Source organism: Peromyscus californicus, unplaced genomic scaffold, assembly GCF_007827085.1.
Source record: "Peromyscus californicus insignis strain IS unplaced genomic scaffold, ASM782708v3 Scaffold_12__1_contigs__length_115047231, whole genome shotgun sequence".
NCBI classification, from domain to species: Eukaryota; Metazoa; Chordata; class Mammalia; order Rodentia; family Cricetidae; genus Peromyscus; species Peromyscus californicus.
The window spans coordinates 86082348-86096599 of record NW_026294413.1 but is presented as its reverse complement, the minus strand read 5'-3'; the positions used below and the strand labels follow the sequence as shown (position 1 = coordinate 86096599).

General features: G+C 52.7%; 1 protein-coding gene across 3 annotated transcripts in view; it reads right to left on the bottom strand.

The window, feature by feature from the left end:
* Positions 1 to 5495: 5495 nt before the first annotated feature.
* The window catches only part of Nisch (nischarin), a 36779-nt gene continuing 28022 nt past the window's right edge, over positions 5496 to 14252 (bottom strand). For 2 of the 3 annotated variants that reach the window (XM_052733664.1, XM_052733666.1), the window contains 7 exons: positions 14057 to 14106; positions 10983 to 12392; positions 8787 to 9333; positions 8138 to 8294; positions 7636 to 7764; positions 7007 to 7168; positions 5496 to 6741 (listed from right to left, as the gene is read on the bottom strand). In XM_052733664.1, the coding sequence (XP_052589624.1) occupies positions 6131 to 6741; positions 7007 to 7168; positions 7636 to 7764; positions 8138 to 8294; positions 8787 to 9333; positions 10983 to 12392; positions 14057 to 14106 (3066 nt within the window). In that variant the 3' untranslated portion in view covers positions 5496 to 6130. The remainder of the gene's footprint in view (positions 6742 to 7006; positions 7169 to 7635; positions 7765 to 8137; positions 8295 to 8786; positions 9334 to 10982; positions 12393 to 14056; positions 14107 to 14252) is intronic. The other variant, XM_052733665.1, reaches the window with a different exon arrangement.

Sequence of the window (14252 nt, the reverse complement as noted above, 5' to 3'; positions counted from 1 at the left end):
CAGTCTGGCCTCAGACGCTTGGCCTTCCAAGTGCTGGGATTATAGACTTGACTCACCAATCCTCTCTTTTTATTATTATTATTATTATTTTTATTTTTATTTTGAGACAGGGTTTCTCTGTGTAGCTTTGCGCCTGTCCTGGAACTCACTCTATAGCCCAGGCTGGCCTAGAACTCACAGAGATCTGCCTGGCTCTGCCTCCCGAGTGCTGGGATTAAAGGTGTGTGCCACCACTGCCCAGCTTATTATTACTTTTTTTAAAGACAAGGGTCTTGCTGTGTATTCCAGGCTGGTTGGGATCTCATCATCATTGTGCCTCGGCCTCTTGCTTACATTAGGGATATAGGTGTGTGTGTGTGATGTTTGAATAAAAATGGCCCCCATAGGCCCACAGGGAGTGGCACTATTAGGAGTATGGCCTTATTGGAGGAAGTGTATCATTGGCGGTAGGCTTTGAGGTCTCAGATGCTCAAACCAGGCCAGTGTCTCACAGTTTTCTTCCTGTTGTCTGTGGATCCAGATATAGAACTCACAGTTACCTCTCCAGCACCACGTCTGCCTGCATGCCACCATGCTTCCTGCCATGATGATAATGGACTAAACCTTTGAACTATAAGCCAGCCCCAATTAAATGATTTCCGTTTTAAGAGTTGCTGTGGTCATGGTGTCTCTTCACAGCAATAAAGCTCTAAGGTAGTGTGTGTCATCATCCCCTTGCGTTTGTGAGTGGGTGCTGTGTGGTCCTGGGAATGGAACCCAGGGCTACATGCTTCCCTGTTCTTCCTTGGCATGTCCCACCCTGTCAGTGTGGAGGGCTAGGCTGGCCTTGGAGGTCTGACTCGGGGGGGTATTGAGGGTGAGAAGCCCTTTCCTGGGCAACTTTCTCTTTCTTCTACCCCCACACTCTGAGGGCAGCAGGTTCTCCATGCCAGGATGCCATTCTGATGATACAAAGTGAACAAAAGCAACAACCCCACAACTAGACAAACTGGGGAGCAGCAGAGTACAACCTGGGGCTCGTCAGTCACACTAAATCCATCTTACCGCTCCTGCAACCCTGCCTGATGCCTGGCCCAGATGAGGTGAGTGGGCAACAGGCCCTGTTCTAGTGGTGGGAATTGGGTGAAGGGTAGGACACAGGGTTTGACTGTTGTGGATCTTCAGCTTGGGGTGATGGTGGGGGTGGGGGGGGCATTCCCAAACCCCGCCCTCAGCGTGCCAAGTGGTGGGCCCTCCCCTGGAGCGGCTCTCTCCAGACCCCACCGGTCAGAAAGCCCGCCAAGGGTCAGCCCCTCCCCTGGGGCTGCGCCAGACCACGCCTACAGGGTATTTAAGACTTGGCGCCAGACCTGCTTTGTGATTTTTATCTCCTGCCTTTCGAGTTGCTTTGCTCTGTTTACTAAACCTGGACTTATTAATTCGGCTTGATTGGCTTATTCCATAGGCGGAGGATACCCATTAACTGGGGATCCAATACTTATCTAGTTGGTGCCGAACCCAAGTAGAGTTTTTCCAGCGACCACGTGGCCGTGGAAAGCCACTCTCCCTTCCTCCCTGTCTCCTCCACATCGGAATGACTTTTGCTCGGCATCCATTCCAAACCAAAAGCTTATAAAGGGATCCAGGATTCCTTCCGAGTCTTCACCCCTTCTGGGTGAGAGGCTTCCGGTTTGCCTGCCAAGTCACTGCAATGCCAGGTGACTCCGGCCTGTTCTGGGGTAGGGACAATCCCTGCCCTTTGGGGCTCCTTTGTTTGGGAGACATCCTGCACCGGGATACCCCAGCCTCCCACCGTTTGGGCCCAGACTATCTCGGAGGACGCCTCGCCGTAGTCTCTGGTCTCTGGCTAACAGCTTGTGAATGGATACTTTCGGTCCCCAGATACCCTTGGGGTGTCTCCTACGAAATTTATCCAAATTGCCTCACACCATAGGCCTCATCCGTGTTTATGAGCGAGCCTTGCACTCCGGTTCCCTCTCCCTGTCTGTCTGCATCTCTGCCCTTCCTCCGCTCCCACTTCCGTTTGCTGCCTTATGCCTGCACTAGATCCGTTCTCTGTTCCTGACTGCTCTCCCAACCTGAACTGCTTAATGTCTCATGCTCTGTTCCCTCTGCCCCTCCCCCCACCCCACCCCACCCCACCCCCACCCCCACCATGCTAAAATTCTATCTGCCTGTGGCAGGCTGCTTCATCGGACATGGTTTAAAGTTTTGTTTGTCTTCCTGTTAAAAAGTCCCACCTACTTTGCCTGTATGGATGGAAATGTGGCCACAGTATGCTTGTTTTTGACTGGTTTTGAATGCCCGAATTTACGTGTTCTGTGTGTCTTGGTAACAACTAGTTGCTTTGCTCAGGATTTGCCTCTGGGTTTTGCCGAATCTGATGTGATGACAGAAAAAGTTATTTTATGCTGTTCTACCTTATTAAAGAAAAACAGCTAAGAAATTGGGTATGGATAAAAATCTGTAACAAAAGTTAACTTAAAACTGGTGACTCTGCCACTGCACGCCTTTAATCCCAGCACTAGGGAGGCAGATCTCTGTGAGTTCGAGGCCAGCCTAGGGGAGGAACCAAAACTACACAGAGAAACCCTATCTCAAAAAACAAAACAAAACAAAGAAACAAACAAAACTGATGACTCCAAATTGGAACTGCTCTGGAAACAGTTGCCATTTTGACTAGGGATAGAGAAGAGGGAGGTCATATGTGACTTCGTCGCCATCTTAGATAGAGGTGACCATGTGGAAATGGGTCCACCAGGAGACATTAGGTCTCCACGTTGTTTTGGCTTAGGATAGATTTCTGTGTGATAACTCCTGTCCTGTCCTGAAAACACGTTTTATGAAAGATAGGATGTAAAACAGTGTTGGTCGCTGAGGGATTAAAGCTGCGCCCCCATGCACCCATGCACGGGCTGTATCTTGCTGGCAGCCAGACTTTGCAACCTAAGAATAACCGATACTGATTTTAAAAAACATTGAATTGTTTGCGATGTTAAAACTTGGTTTTGTCTTGATTATATCTTAGGACCACAGCTGAAAACTAGAGACTGAAATATTCCTTCTAATCATCTTGCTTTTGCTAACATTGGTAAGCTGTAACTAATGGGGTAAACTGTGTGTCCAGATTTAACTTATATGCTCTCAAAGTTAAGCCTCAGCAACATTCTTCTACTTCAGAGATACCAATCAGATAATTATCCCCTATTCCCCAAGTGCTTCAGAGATCTGAGAATATGGCATTTTAATTTTAAAAAAAAGCCTCTCATGACAGAGACATGCCGGCTCCTGGCAGCATCCTGTGCCTCCTCCAAGACCACAGAAGAACTTCCACCTGGAAGCTTGCTTTAAATGTGGCAAAGCCAGCCATGCAGAAAAAACAAAACAAAACAAAAAACAAACAAACTAAAAAAACTGCTTTGCACTTTAAACTGCTGGCAAGACCCTGTCCAGATTGTGAACAAGCAAGACACTGGGGACCTGACTGCCCTGCTTTGCCAAGACAAGGTAGGTCACTCTCCCCAAATTCCTACCCCACAGGAAAAGTCTGTTGGATCTTCTGGGCTTGGCAGCCGAAGACTGGTACTGCCTTCGGGACTTCTGTCCCCCAATGACCACGGAGAGACCTGGGACTGCCTAGGTAGCTGGAAGGCTATCTCACGTCTGCTTATAGTTATCCTTCTCAGATCTGATGGCATTTGATGACTAGGGTACCGATAGCCTTATCAGTTTAACAGCTCTTCCCCCGACATCCCACAAGGCTAACCAGCTTGGTAGCTCATTAGTTCATTAGTTCAGTTTCCTGTGGAAATACAAACAGGTGTGCTTCGTTCACAGGCTTGGTGGTAGCACTGACCACAAACAGTTTTCAGGAGTCCTCAGATGTCTGTGGATTTTCCTGGTCCCAGCTCTTAGGATTGCACAGAAGCTCTATGCTATCACACCAAGATGTAATTCTGTTCCAGTTGTTTTACAGACACCTGCATATGTCCCTGGGAAAGAGTTCTGCCACTGTATCAAGGAATTTGGCATGGTAGATCAGTCCCTGGACAGGCCCACCCCTCCTGCCAGACTTGTGCCAAGGCCAACCTGTAGGGGGCCCTTCAGATATGCCAGCCCCTGCACCAGTTCCAAGGATACCAACCAGGCGAATATTGGCAGGTTGATTTCACCCACACTCACTCATAAAAAGCTCTGTTATCTCTTAACTCTTATTGACACCTTTACAGGATGGATGTGCTCCCTACCTCCAGGGAAACAGTAGATGTGATGAATGGCTCATGTACTCCTGAACACATCATCCCTTGATTTGGTGTGCCATCCCAAGCTCCTGGAACATCAGTGCTGGTACCACCTCTCCAGACTCAAGTGCATATCTGCTCTTTCGTCTGGCTCATTCACCCTTGCCTCTTCTGTACAAACACAGCACATCTCTGTTCCATTCTTTTCCCACGGCTAGTCCGTTCATAGGGTCACAGTGTTAATAACCCATTTTTTCTCCTAGCAACCAGCCTTCTCCACCTCCTCAACGAATAGATGGTTGAGGTCTCCAGGATGGCAGTTAACCAAATTCTTCTTCATCCACACCTCCCGCTGAGAGTGAGCTCACTGAATCCCAACTCCCCCCTCTCCTCACGTCATCCCTTGAAAGCAGGAAGTAACCAGTCTTGAACTGACATCCATACATACCCAAAAAGGTTGGGATGTTGGGAATCTCCAGCTCGGGGCCCCATTCTCAACCCTGCCCTCAGTGCCCCAAGAGGCGGCCCCTCCCCTGGAGCTGCTCTCTCCAGACCCTGCCCCTCAGAAAGCCCACCAAGGGTCAGCCCCTCCCCCAGGGCTGCTCAAGACCACATCTACAGGGTATTTTAAGACCTGGTCGCCAGATCAACTGTGTGATTTTATCTCCTGCCTTTCTGAGAGTCACCCAGGAGTTGCTTTGTTCTGTTTATTAAACCTAGGCTTATTAATTCGGCTTGATTGGCTTATTCCATAGGCGGAGGATACCCAATAACCGGGAATCCAATACTTACCATTGACCATCCATGAACTCTTAGGTCCTACTTGGCAGCGTCCCTGAGGTAACCCCCAACCCTCTGGCATGACTACAGGCAGAGACAGGCAGGGGCTCTTTTTTGCCACTGCCCACCACCTGGTCCACTTCCTGCTGCCATTCCTAGGCCGTCTTCATCGGACCCCTGGTCCCACACACATCAGCAAGCCCAGTCTTCAGGCCTCACCCTTAGTGGGGCTAGACCCAGATGCAGGACACCCTGAGGAGTTTAAAGAGGGATGGCGGGCTGCTATGGGAGGTGTGTCCTGAAGAGCTGCATGGACTATTCTTTGCCTTAGGCTCCAGGTTTGACCACAAACCAGCATGGCCCCAACAGGAGGTTCCCACCCCACCCCCTTGTCTCTAGTCTCCCCCATACTGACTATACCCTTGGTTGAAGTCCTTTTGGGACCTCAGTTGTCTTTGACCTAGAAGACCCAGACTCTGTCAAACTCTGCTTTATTAGAATAGAGAAAATAGGCAACAGGAATTACGCTTGGTGCTGGCAGCTCTAGGTCCCCTGTACCGGCTCCTCTTGGCCCCATGGCCTGGGAACTCCCCATAAGACTTCCTCTTGTCTGGACCTAAGGAAGCCTCCATTTTGGAAAAGCCCACAAAATGGGAGCTTCCAATGTATATTCTGCTACCAGCTTCATAATTAGCAGCAAAATGCCCACAACAACAGCAACAGCAACAAAGGACTGGACTCAACACTTCAGGAAAGGACGTGGAGGTCACCAGGTTCACAGAGCCAGTGTTAACAACAGCATCACAATCAAGGACAAAACAAGGCTGTGTGCCTGGCCATGCCACTTCAGAGGCAGGCACACAGGGAAGCTGGCATCACAAGGACACTCTGGTGGGGCTGGCACACTTCTTCCCAGCATTAGGAAGAAGGAACTCAACACACATGTTCACATTCTCTGTGGGAGCTGTGTGGGGGCTGTAGGCAATCAATGTAAGGAATCCAGGGAGGGGAGAACACCTTAAAAAGAACACAGAAGGCCTGCTTCCTTGCCCTCTCGGGCACCAGACTAGGCTGCACATGGCAGGTGGCCAGGGCTGTCACGGCTCGCACTAGCCGGTGAGCTCCACAGGCAGCTCCCTGCCGCAAAGCGTTTCCCACTGACGTGCCAGCACTGAGATGAGCTTTTCTCGGCTCTCAGCACTGGGGACAAACACCTGCCACTGGACCTCCCGGCCCTGGCCAGCCCTGCCAGGACCACCTGGCATCTCCCCAAAGTGGTCCAGGGTGACACTGCCCATGAGATCGTGACCCTGCGTGTCATCAAACACAAGAGTAAGGGCCTGGGGGTAGGGCTGGTAGCCCATAAGCACCCGGTCCAAATCCCGGACACGGCGGCCATCATCTAGCCGGTATCTGTCCCTCTGTGGTGGCTCTTTGGCAAATTCAGGCAATGGATAGTGGATGTAGTCCTCATCCAGGAGAAAGATCTCAGCACTGGTGAGCAGGAGTGTCTTGGGGCGCAGTGAACCCCTGCTCCGTCCAGGCTGTGGTGGGGCCACCTGGAAGGCCTGTATATACAGTAAGATGCTGAGGGCTGGGGCCTTTTCAGGATCAGCCATCTTCTGTGCCAAGATAAAGGTCAGGTCCCCGACCTCTTCCTCACTGGGGTAGGTGAACTTGACACGGCTGGAATGGATCAGCTCATAGTTCTCCATTTTTCCTACAGAAAGACGTGACACCAGGGTTGTAGCCTGGGCTAGCCTGTGTGGGGTTAGAAGCAACAGTAGCCCCACACCAGCCCTAGACTCTAAATGAGAGGTAGTGGAGGGTGCTCCAAGGTCTGGGCTGAGAGCTACACCTGCTGGATGAGACTCCTGGGATGGAGTCTCTGCCATGGAAGAGGCCCACATAAAGCCCTGGCCAGCTTGGCAGAGAAGAGGGACAGTTAGAGACACGGGCAGGGAGGGTTCTGGGGGTCAGGGTACCTGTGTTCTTGTCCCCAAATTCTGAGTAGAAGTCCTTATCCACAGGCTCAGGGGAAGGGGAGCGCTCCAGTGAGGAGAGCACGAGCATAAGGTGCTGGAGGAAGCAGTGTGTCAGGTAGCTGTCCCGAGTCAAGCACGTGACCACCTGTGACGGGGAGGAGCCTGCACAAGAAGGGGCTGGTCACAGATACAGGCCACCACTCCCATTCCCTGCAAGGTCCCTGCCCAGAAAACCAGGACCCAGAGGGTCCATGTGGGAGAGCATCATGGACCCAGGGGGGTGGCCATATCTCAGGCAGGAAGGGCCGAGACATTTTTCTGGAAGGGGATAGAGGCGCTAGGGGAAGAGCTTAGCTTTCTGTCTTCAGGAAGTGTGAGTCAGAAACATCCTGCCCCAGGCACTCACTCTGCTGCCATTTGGGTTGGCTGCTCCCTCCTGCTATAAACCCTGGGGCGGGAGTGCTGCCATCTCAGCAGTTCCTGAAGCGGCTGGCTTCCTCCCACCCGAGTAGCTGGCTTGTCAGTGGAGATAACATGTCCAGTGATAGGGCACCCACATGTCCGAGGTGGAAGCCACTGGCGACACTGGCCTTCACCCAAACTGCGACAAAACACACTAGGTCACTTACCCGTCAGCCGGAAGTACTGGTCAAAAAGGCCGACATTGACTGACTGCAGGTCACTGAGCTTGAACACAAAGCACTGAGCGATGTGGAAAGGACTGTTGTTATAGTCCGGGTTTTTCTGGTTCCAGAAATCTGTGATGGAGAGAAGAGGCTGAGGTTAAACATGTCCAGCAGGAAGGTCACCTGGCAAGGAGTCACCACCACCTGCACACACGGAGGACTTCTAGGAGACTGGGTGTGGGCTATCAGCCTCAACCAAGTTTAGCTCAGCAGAGGCACCAAGTCATTGGATGAGGCTGCCACCGAGCTCCAAGAGGCAGAGGCTGCCAAATCCTTGCATGTGACAGCCAGTTCCCAAGCACTTCCTGGCATGGCATATCTGTGTTTGGCCTTAGGTCCGTACGGCAGTTCTAAGAGGGAAGTACCGTTGTCACCCCTTCCTCAGCTAAGGGGCTCTCGGCCCAGAGCCGTCCCTGCTCCAAGCCCCTGCAGGCCGAGTGCCTACCCTGGAGTGGTTCGGAGAAGTAGCGGCGGAGGCTGTCGTGCAGCACCAGGTACACGGCCTTGGTGGAGAGCAGCACGCAGGCGGTCACCTCCAGCCCCGGGCTCTGGTAGAAGACCACTGATGACCACAGCAGGTGCCGCAGCTCCTCGTTTTCAACCTGGGCACAGAGGGCTTATGTGGGAGCCTGCAGGAGGGGGGGGTGGGCCAGACCACACCTCCCTGCCTTCTAGAGCACGCTAGCTCGAGTGCAGACTCCAGGCAGCACATCCCTCCCGCTTGTCTCAGCCCTGCTACTGTGGTGACTCCTGGGTCCTAGGAACTGCTCATGGCCTTGGATGAAAAGGGACAGGAAGCTCACCTCATTTATCTAACAAACTCAGAGCAGGCAAGAGGTGCGAACAGGAGGTAGACACGGGGGTATAGACCTGCACCAGGGCTACACAGACTTAGATATGGCAGAGGGCACACCTCTTGACCCAGATCCTCAATCCTGTGAGCAGATGAAGCTGAGGCCCACATGATGTCAGAGAAACCTGGGACCTGAGGATGTCCCCACACAAACCCTGCCCTACCCTCAGGACTGACTGGTACCACAGCAGAGCCCACACCTCTCACCACACAAGTGCCAGGCAGCAGACCAGGCCAATACCTCGGCAATGCTGCTGTGGAAGAGATCAACGATGGCACGCCCCTGAAGACTGGCAATGTGCTGGAGTGACGGGCAGATTGGCAAGTAAGAGGGGATGTGATTCTCCTCAGATGTGGACTGGATCAGGTGCTCGCTTGGGTACTGGGCAGGAGCCTCAGCTTGTGCTGGGGCCTCTGCTGGGGCCTCCGCTGGAGCTGGAGCCTCCGCTGGAGCTTCCGCTGGAGCTGGAGCCTCTGCTGGAGCTGGAGCTGGAGCCTCTGCTGGAGCTGGAGCCTCCGCTGGAGCTGGAGCCTCTGCTGGAGCTGGAGCCTCAGCTGGAGCTGGAGCCTCAGCTGGAGCTGGAGCCTCTGCTGGAGCTTCTGCTGGAGCCTCTGCTGGAGCTGGAGCCTCTGCTGGAGCTTCCGCTGGAGCCTCTGCTGGAGCTGGAGCCTCTGCTGGAGCTGGAACTGGATCCAAGGCCTCTGCTGGGACTGCAGCTGGAGCCGGAACTGGAGCTGGAGCCGGAGCTTGTGCTGGGGTCTCCTGTGGTCGCTGCTTATCACTACATCTCCCAGTGACCCAAGAAATGCCAAATAAACATGTGGACTCCATGGAGATTCCTATCATATGCACATCAGAGTGTGATAGCCAACTGTATACCATGTGCTAGCCTTGGGGGTCCTGGGGTGACCTACCTCATCACTATGCTCTCCATGGGAGGACCACACAGCAGAGGGCAAGTGTCAGCCCTTTTCATGAACAGATGTGGGCAGAGCAGACCACCCAGAGCCAGCCATACACACGTAATAAAGGCTTTGGCTCATGGACTGAAAGTTCATCTTTTAACCAGTACTCTTAACCACTGAGCCATCTCCCCAGCCCTGAAAGTTCATTTTAAAAGCACTACAGAGGCATCAGAAAGGCCACCTGAGAGTTATGACTTGGGTGTAAGGTGTCAGATGTGTTGAAATGCCACCCTAGAGTACTTATGCAAGAACCCAAGTTAGAACCTAGGCATGTATATGCAAGCAGAGGGGAGAACCAAAACTCAGAATGCTCTTCAGTTTGTTTTGGGGATGTCTTCAGGTAACCCAGGCATGCAGCCTACTCAACCACCACTGCACATGGCCATGCTGGAATGTCACTGGTCTAAGACCTGCTAACGCTCAGAAACTTAAAGCTCATGGGAGCTGGGAGTCTCCAGCATTCAACTCACAGGGCCATACCCAGTGAAGGGGTAGGGTCCTTTGGATGCTGCCCTCTCCATCACCCACAGGACCACACCCAGTGAAGGGGTAGGGTCCTTCGGATGCTGCCCTCTCCATCCATAGATCCAGTCCAACTGCTGCAGTCCCTGGGGCCATGATCTGGCATTTGACCAAATACCCAAGAAGCTGCTGGGCTACTCTGCTGCCATGAGTGTGCAGATACATCTTTAGGGACTGCTGGGCTACTCTGCTGCCATGGGTGTGCAGATACACCTTTAGGGGCCTGGTTTCTGCAGGAGTCCCAGGAGAAAGCCAGGCTGTGGTAGCTCGGAAGGAGGACAAGGTGCATACCAACTACTTCACATGGTGAGTGGAGATATGGGACGGCCACCTCTGTACAGGTATAAGAGGGGCACTGGATTCAGCTGTAGGAGTTGAAAGCCCTTTGGATCATCAGCTGGGGACTGACTGAGGGCAGAGGGTAGACCCAAGAGACGCTAAGGAGAACCAGAGGTAAAGACAGGGTCTCAGCATTCTGCCAGGATGGATTCTTGGCCTGCTCCCAGGTAGGGAAATTCTTCAACAGAAAGCAGGACACTAACGAGGCATCCAAGGGGAGGGGCCAGTGTGGATAGGCTCTAGCTGCCAGCTCCTTCCTGCCAAGCATTGCAATCTCCCCTCAAAGAAAAGAGGACCTACCCAGACACTCTGGTCTTCAGAAGGTCCCTTGGGAGGGGCCCCAAGTTAGAGACAACTCAGTCCTTCCTGAGAAGGGCTTTGTGTGTGCTGCTAAAAAATAAGCTTGGGAGCTGGTCTCAGGAAGGGGTACCAGAAGCAGGCACTAGCTGACAGCGCCAGCCTCGGCATGAGATCCCTGGCGGCGGCCGGCAGGGTTGGAAAGAAGCTGGAGGAAAGCGAAAGTAAAGGGAGACTCCCACAGAGTACGAATGCCCGAGAGCACACCCAAGCCAGTCCGAGCCCAGGTCCCAGGGGCCTGCACGAGTCTCACCTGGCCCTGCCCGTGGCAGACTGGCCGCCCAGGAGGGGGCTTTGGGATCGTGGTCCAGCTGCAGGAGTCTTGGAGATGACAACAGTCTTCAGGTCCTGCAGTGAGGCCCGTAGCTGATTGTAGATTCGCAGGAAGTGGAATTTCTCGTGGGGCAGCACAAAGATGGCGGTAACAAAGCGGTAGCCAACCAGCAGCTCGAGCACGTGGCCATCAGCAAAGGCACCCCGTGGCTGGGTGCAGCTGCGAGTGGGGTCCAGCAGCACAGTGGAGAGTGGCACACGGCTAAGCTTGAAGCTATTGCGGTTGCGGCAGTTGTGGGTGCCACGACTGGGCATGGGGTTGAAGTCGGCCTTGATGACATTGAGATGCTGGGGGGTGAGCAGCAGCCAGTAGGGGATGGCAGCAGACTTGACAGCCTCGGAGGGCGCACAGCAGGAGCGCCGCACCGCCGAGCAGAGTGTGCAGCTGGCCCACTCGATGTTGCCCGAGTAGTCCCCAGCAGCTGTCTGGACCATGCGCTTGTCACTGTAGACCAAGTAGACAGGGAAGCATCCCTGGCTGCGCTCCTGACAGCCACCCTCCACCTTGTAGAAGGTGAGCAGCTGGCGCAAGAACTCCTGCAGGCTGGTGTGGCTGCCATAGAGGATGGGGCTGCACAGCATGGCCATGTGCTGTGGTGCAAAGCAGGAGCGTAGGTCAGCATGGAACTCGTGCAAGTTGGCAGCATCCGAGATGATGAAGAGTGTGTTCTCACTGTGCCGCACCTTGAGTACCAGACACAGCTCTGGCATGAGGAAGCCAAACTCAGTGAGGTCGCCATGTGGGAAGCAGAAGACGAAACGCAGGGATGAGAGGATGTGTTGGCTGCTGCCTCGTGACTCTTGGTGTGGGATCTCAAAGACAGCGATGCCGAAATCGGTGAGCACAAGGCAGGCAGCAAACTGGCGGATGCTGCCCTGCACATGGATCAGGAAGCACCACAGCACCTTGAGGATGCGGATGTGCTCCAGCAGAAAGTCCTCGTCAGCGCCTAGGGCCCACTCCAGAGCCAGACGCTCCTCCTCAGCCTCCTCGTCTTCCTCATCTTCCTCATCCTCCTCTTCTCCCTGGCCACTGCCCTCCTCTTCTTCTACGTCTGGGGGTCCCATTTCAAAGTAGCGGTTTTCAGCAACATCCTCCTCTTCCTCCTCTTCTTCCTCCTCCTCGCCCTGTTCAGCCTGGGCTTCCTCCCGCTGGTTGGCAGCCTCAATCCAGGCAGGCAGTTGCCGTTCAATGGCCTGGCGGATCAGTGTGCTGAGGCGCTGGATGAAGTCCTGGTTGGTGGCTGTGTAGCCAATGCAAGTGAAGGGCAGAAAGATGATCTGGCCTGACCCAGGCACCACCTGAACCTCTGGCTCTGCCTGTTCTGGGCTGTGCAAGAAGAGACTGGATCAGGGACACAGGAACATTCCATCTCCTAGTCTGCTATAGTACCCTAACCCTGGGAAGCCAATCCATGGGTCTCCTGAGCCTCTCATTCAGCTGAGCCGGTTCAAGTGGCTGCCATCAGGATGGGTGGCCAGCTTGAGTCCAGCTTGAGTCTACACACTCAGATCACAGCTATCCACCACAGCCTGCACAAACCAATCTGGCTTCCATAACAGAAGTGTCTGTCATTTGGATGCTGCCAGGCATCAAAGGGGCAACGAAGTATTCCAAGGTGACTCTCTTTATTGAAAAATGACTACCTTGAGGGACATTCTGGCTTTTTAGGCAGTAAATCAAGTTGGGTGGGTCCTAGGACCATCATATTGAAATTCCAGCCCCTTTTGCACTCTACAACCTTCCCATGAACAAGAATTAGAAATCCGCTTCTGTAGCCAGGCATGGTGGGGCAGGCCTTTAATCCCAGAACTGGTCAAAGGCAGGTGGATCTCTGAGTTTTGAAGCCAGCTTGTCTATGTAGCAAATCACAGGTTAGCCAGGGCTATGTAGAGATCCTGTCTCAATAAAATAAAATAAATAAATAAAGACAGACTTCTGTAAAGGGCCAAGGAGCTAATGTTTCATGATGTGTGTGCTGGTCCTATCCATGTAATTTTGTTTAAACAGGAATTTAAGAATGTAGTAATCAAGGGCTTGACAGATGGCTCAACAGTTAAATATACTCAGAGTTCTCGTAGAGGATCTGAGTTTGTTTCTCAACACCCACATGGTGGCTAACAACCATCTGTAACTCCAGTTGCAGGAGAGGTGATGCTGTCTGTCTTGGCCTCCAAAGGCACCAAGCATACATGTGGTTCACAAATACATACATGCAGGCAAATACTCATACACTCAGAATTAAAATAAACAATTTGTTTGTTTGTTTGGAGACAGGATCTCTTTCTGTAGCCCTGGCTGTTTGGGAACTTGCTGTGTAGACCAGACTATCCTTGAACCTACAGAGATATGTATCTGTCCGCTTCTGCTTCTTGAGTGCTGAGATTAAAGAAGTACACCACTATGCCCAGAAAAATAAACAAATGTTAAAAAAAACAATAACAAAAAGAAGCAGCAGTCAGGCATGGTGGCACATACCTTTAATCCCAGCCAATAGGAGGCAGAGGAAGGCCAATTTTGTGAGTTCGAGGCCAGCCTGGTCTACAAAACAAGTTCCAGGGCAGTCAGGGCTATAGAGAGGCCCTGTCTCAGAGGCAAAAAACAAACACAAAACAAAAGCAACAACCACCATCACCCAGCAAGGTGGAGAGGCTTGTTCTGTGATGCCGACGCTCAGGCTGAGGAGCAGTGATGCCATGAAGATGAGGTCAGCTTGAGCTGCTGTGAGACCCTGTCTCACAAAACAACAAAAGCTCCACCAGCAAACCAAGAGAGAACACTTATTCTTGGCTCACTGTACAACAGACCGTGGCCCAAACTGGCTTTGATTTGCCAACCTCTCTTGTAAGATAATGTCAATTAGACAGCTGAGGAGAAACAGCCAGAGCTCCTCTCAACTGTGCTGGAGTCAAGACAGACTTCTACGAACAGGCTACTGACAAGAGGCTACCAGTTGCTCAGTCTGCAGCGGAGACTGAGGCCCTCTTCCCTACCTTGCACCACCAACAGCTCCTGGCACATCCCTTAAATCTTCAGACGCCACCTGACAGAGGAGAGAACGGTAAGCCTCACCTGCGGCAGCTGTTCCTTGGCACTCACTGGGTAATGCCTGGCCACTTGTATACTCCATTCTGGGTGTGCTCTGGAACTTGGGGAAATGCTCATTTGACTCTTTCTAATATTCAGTAG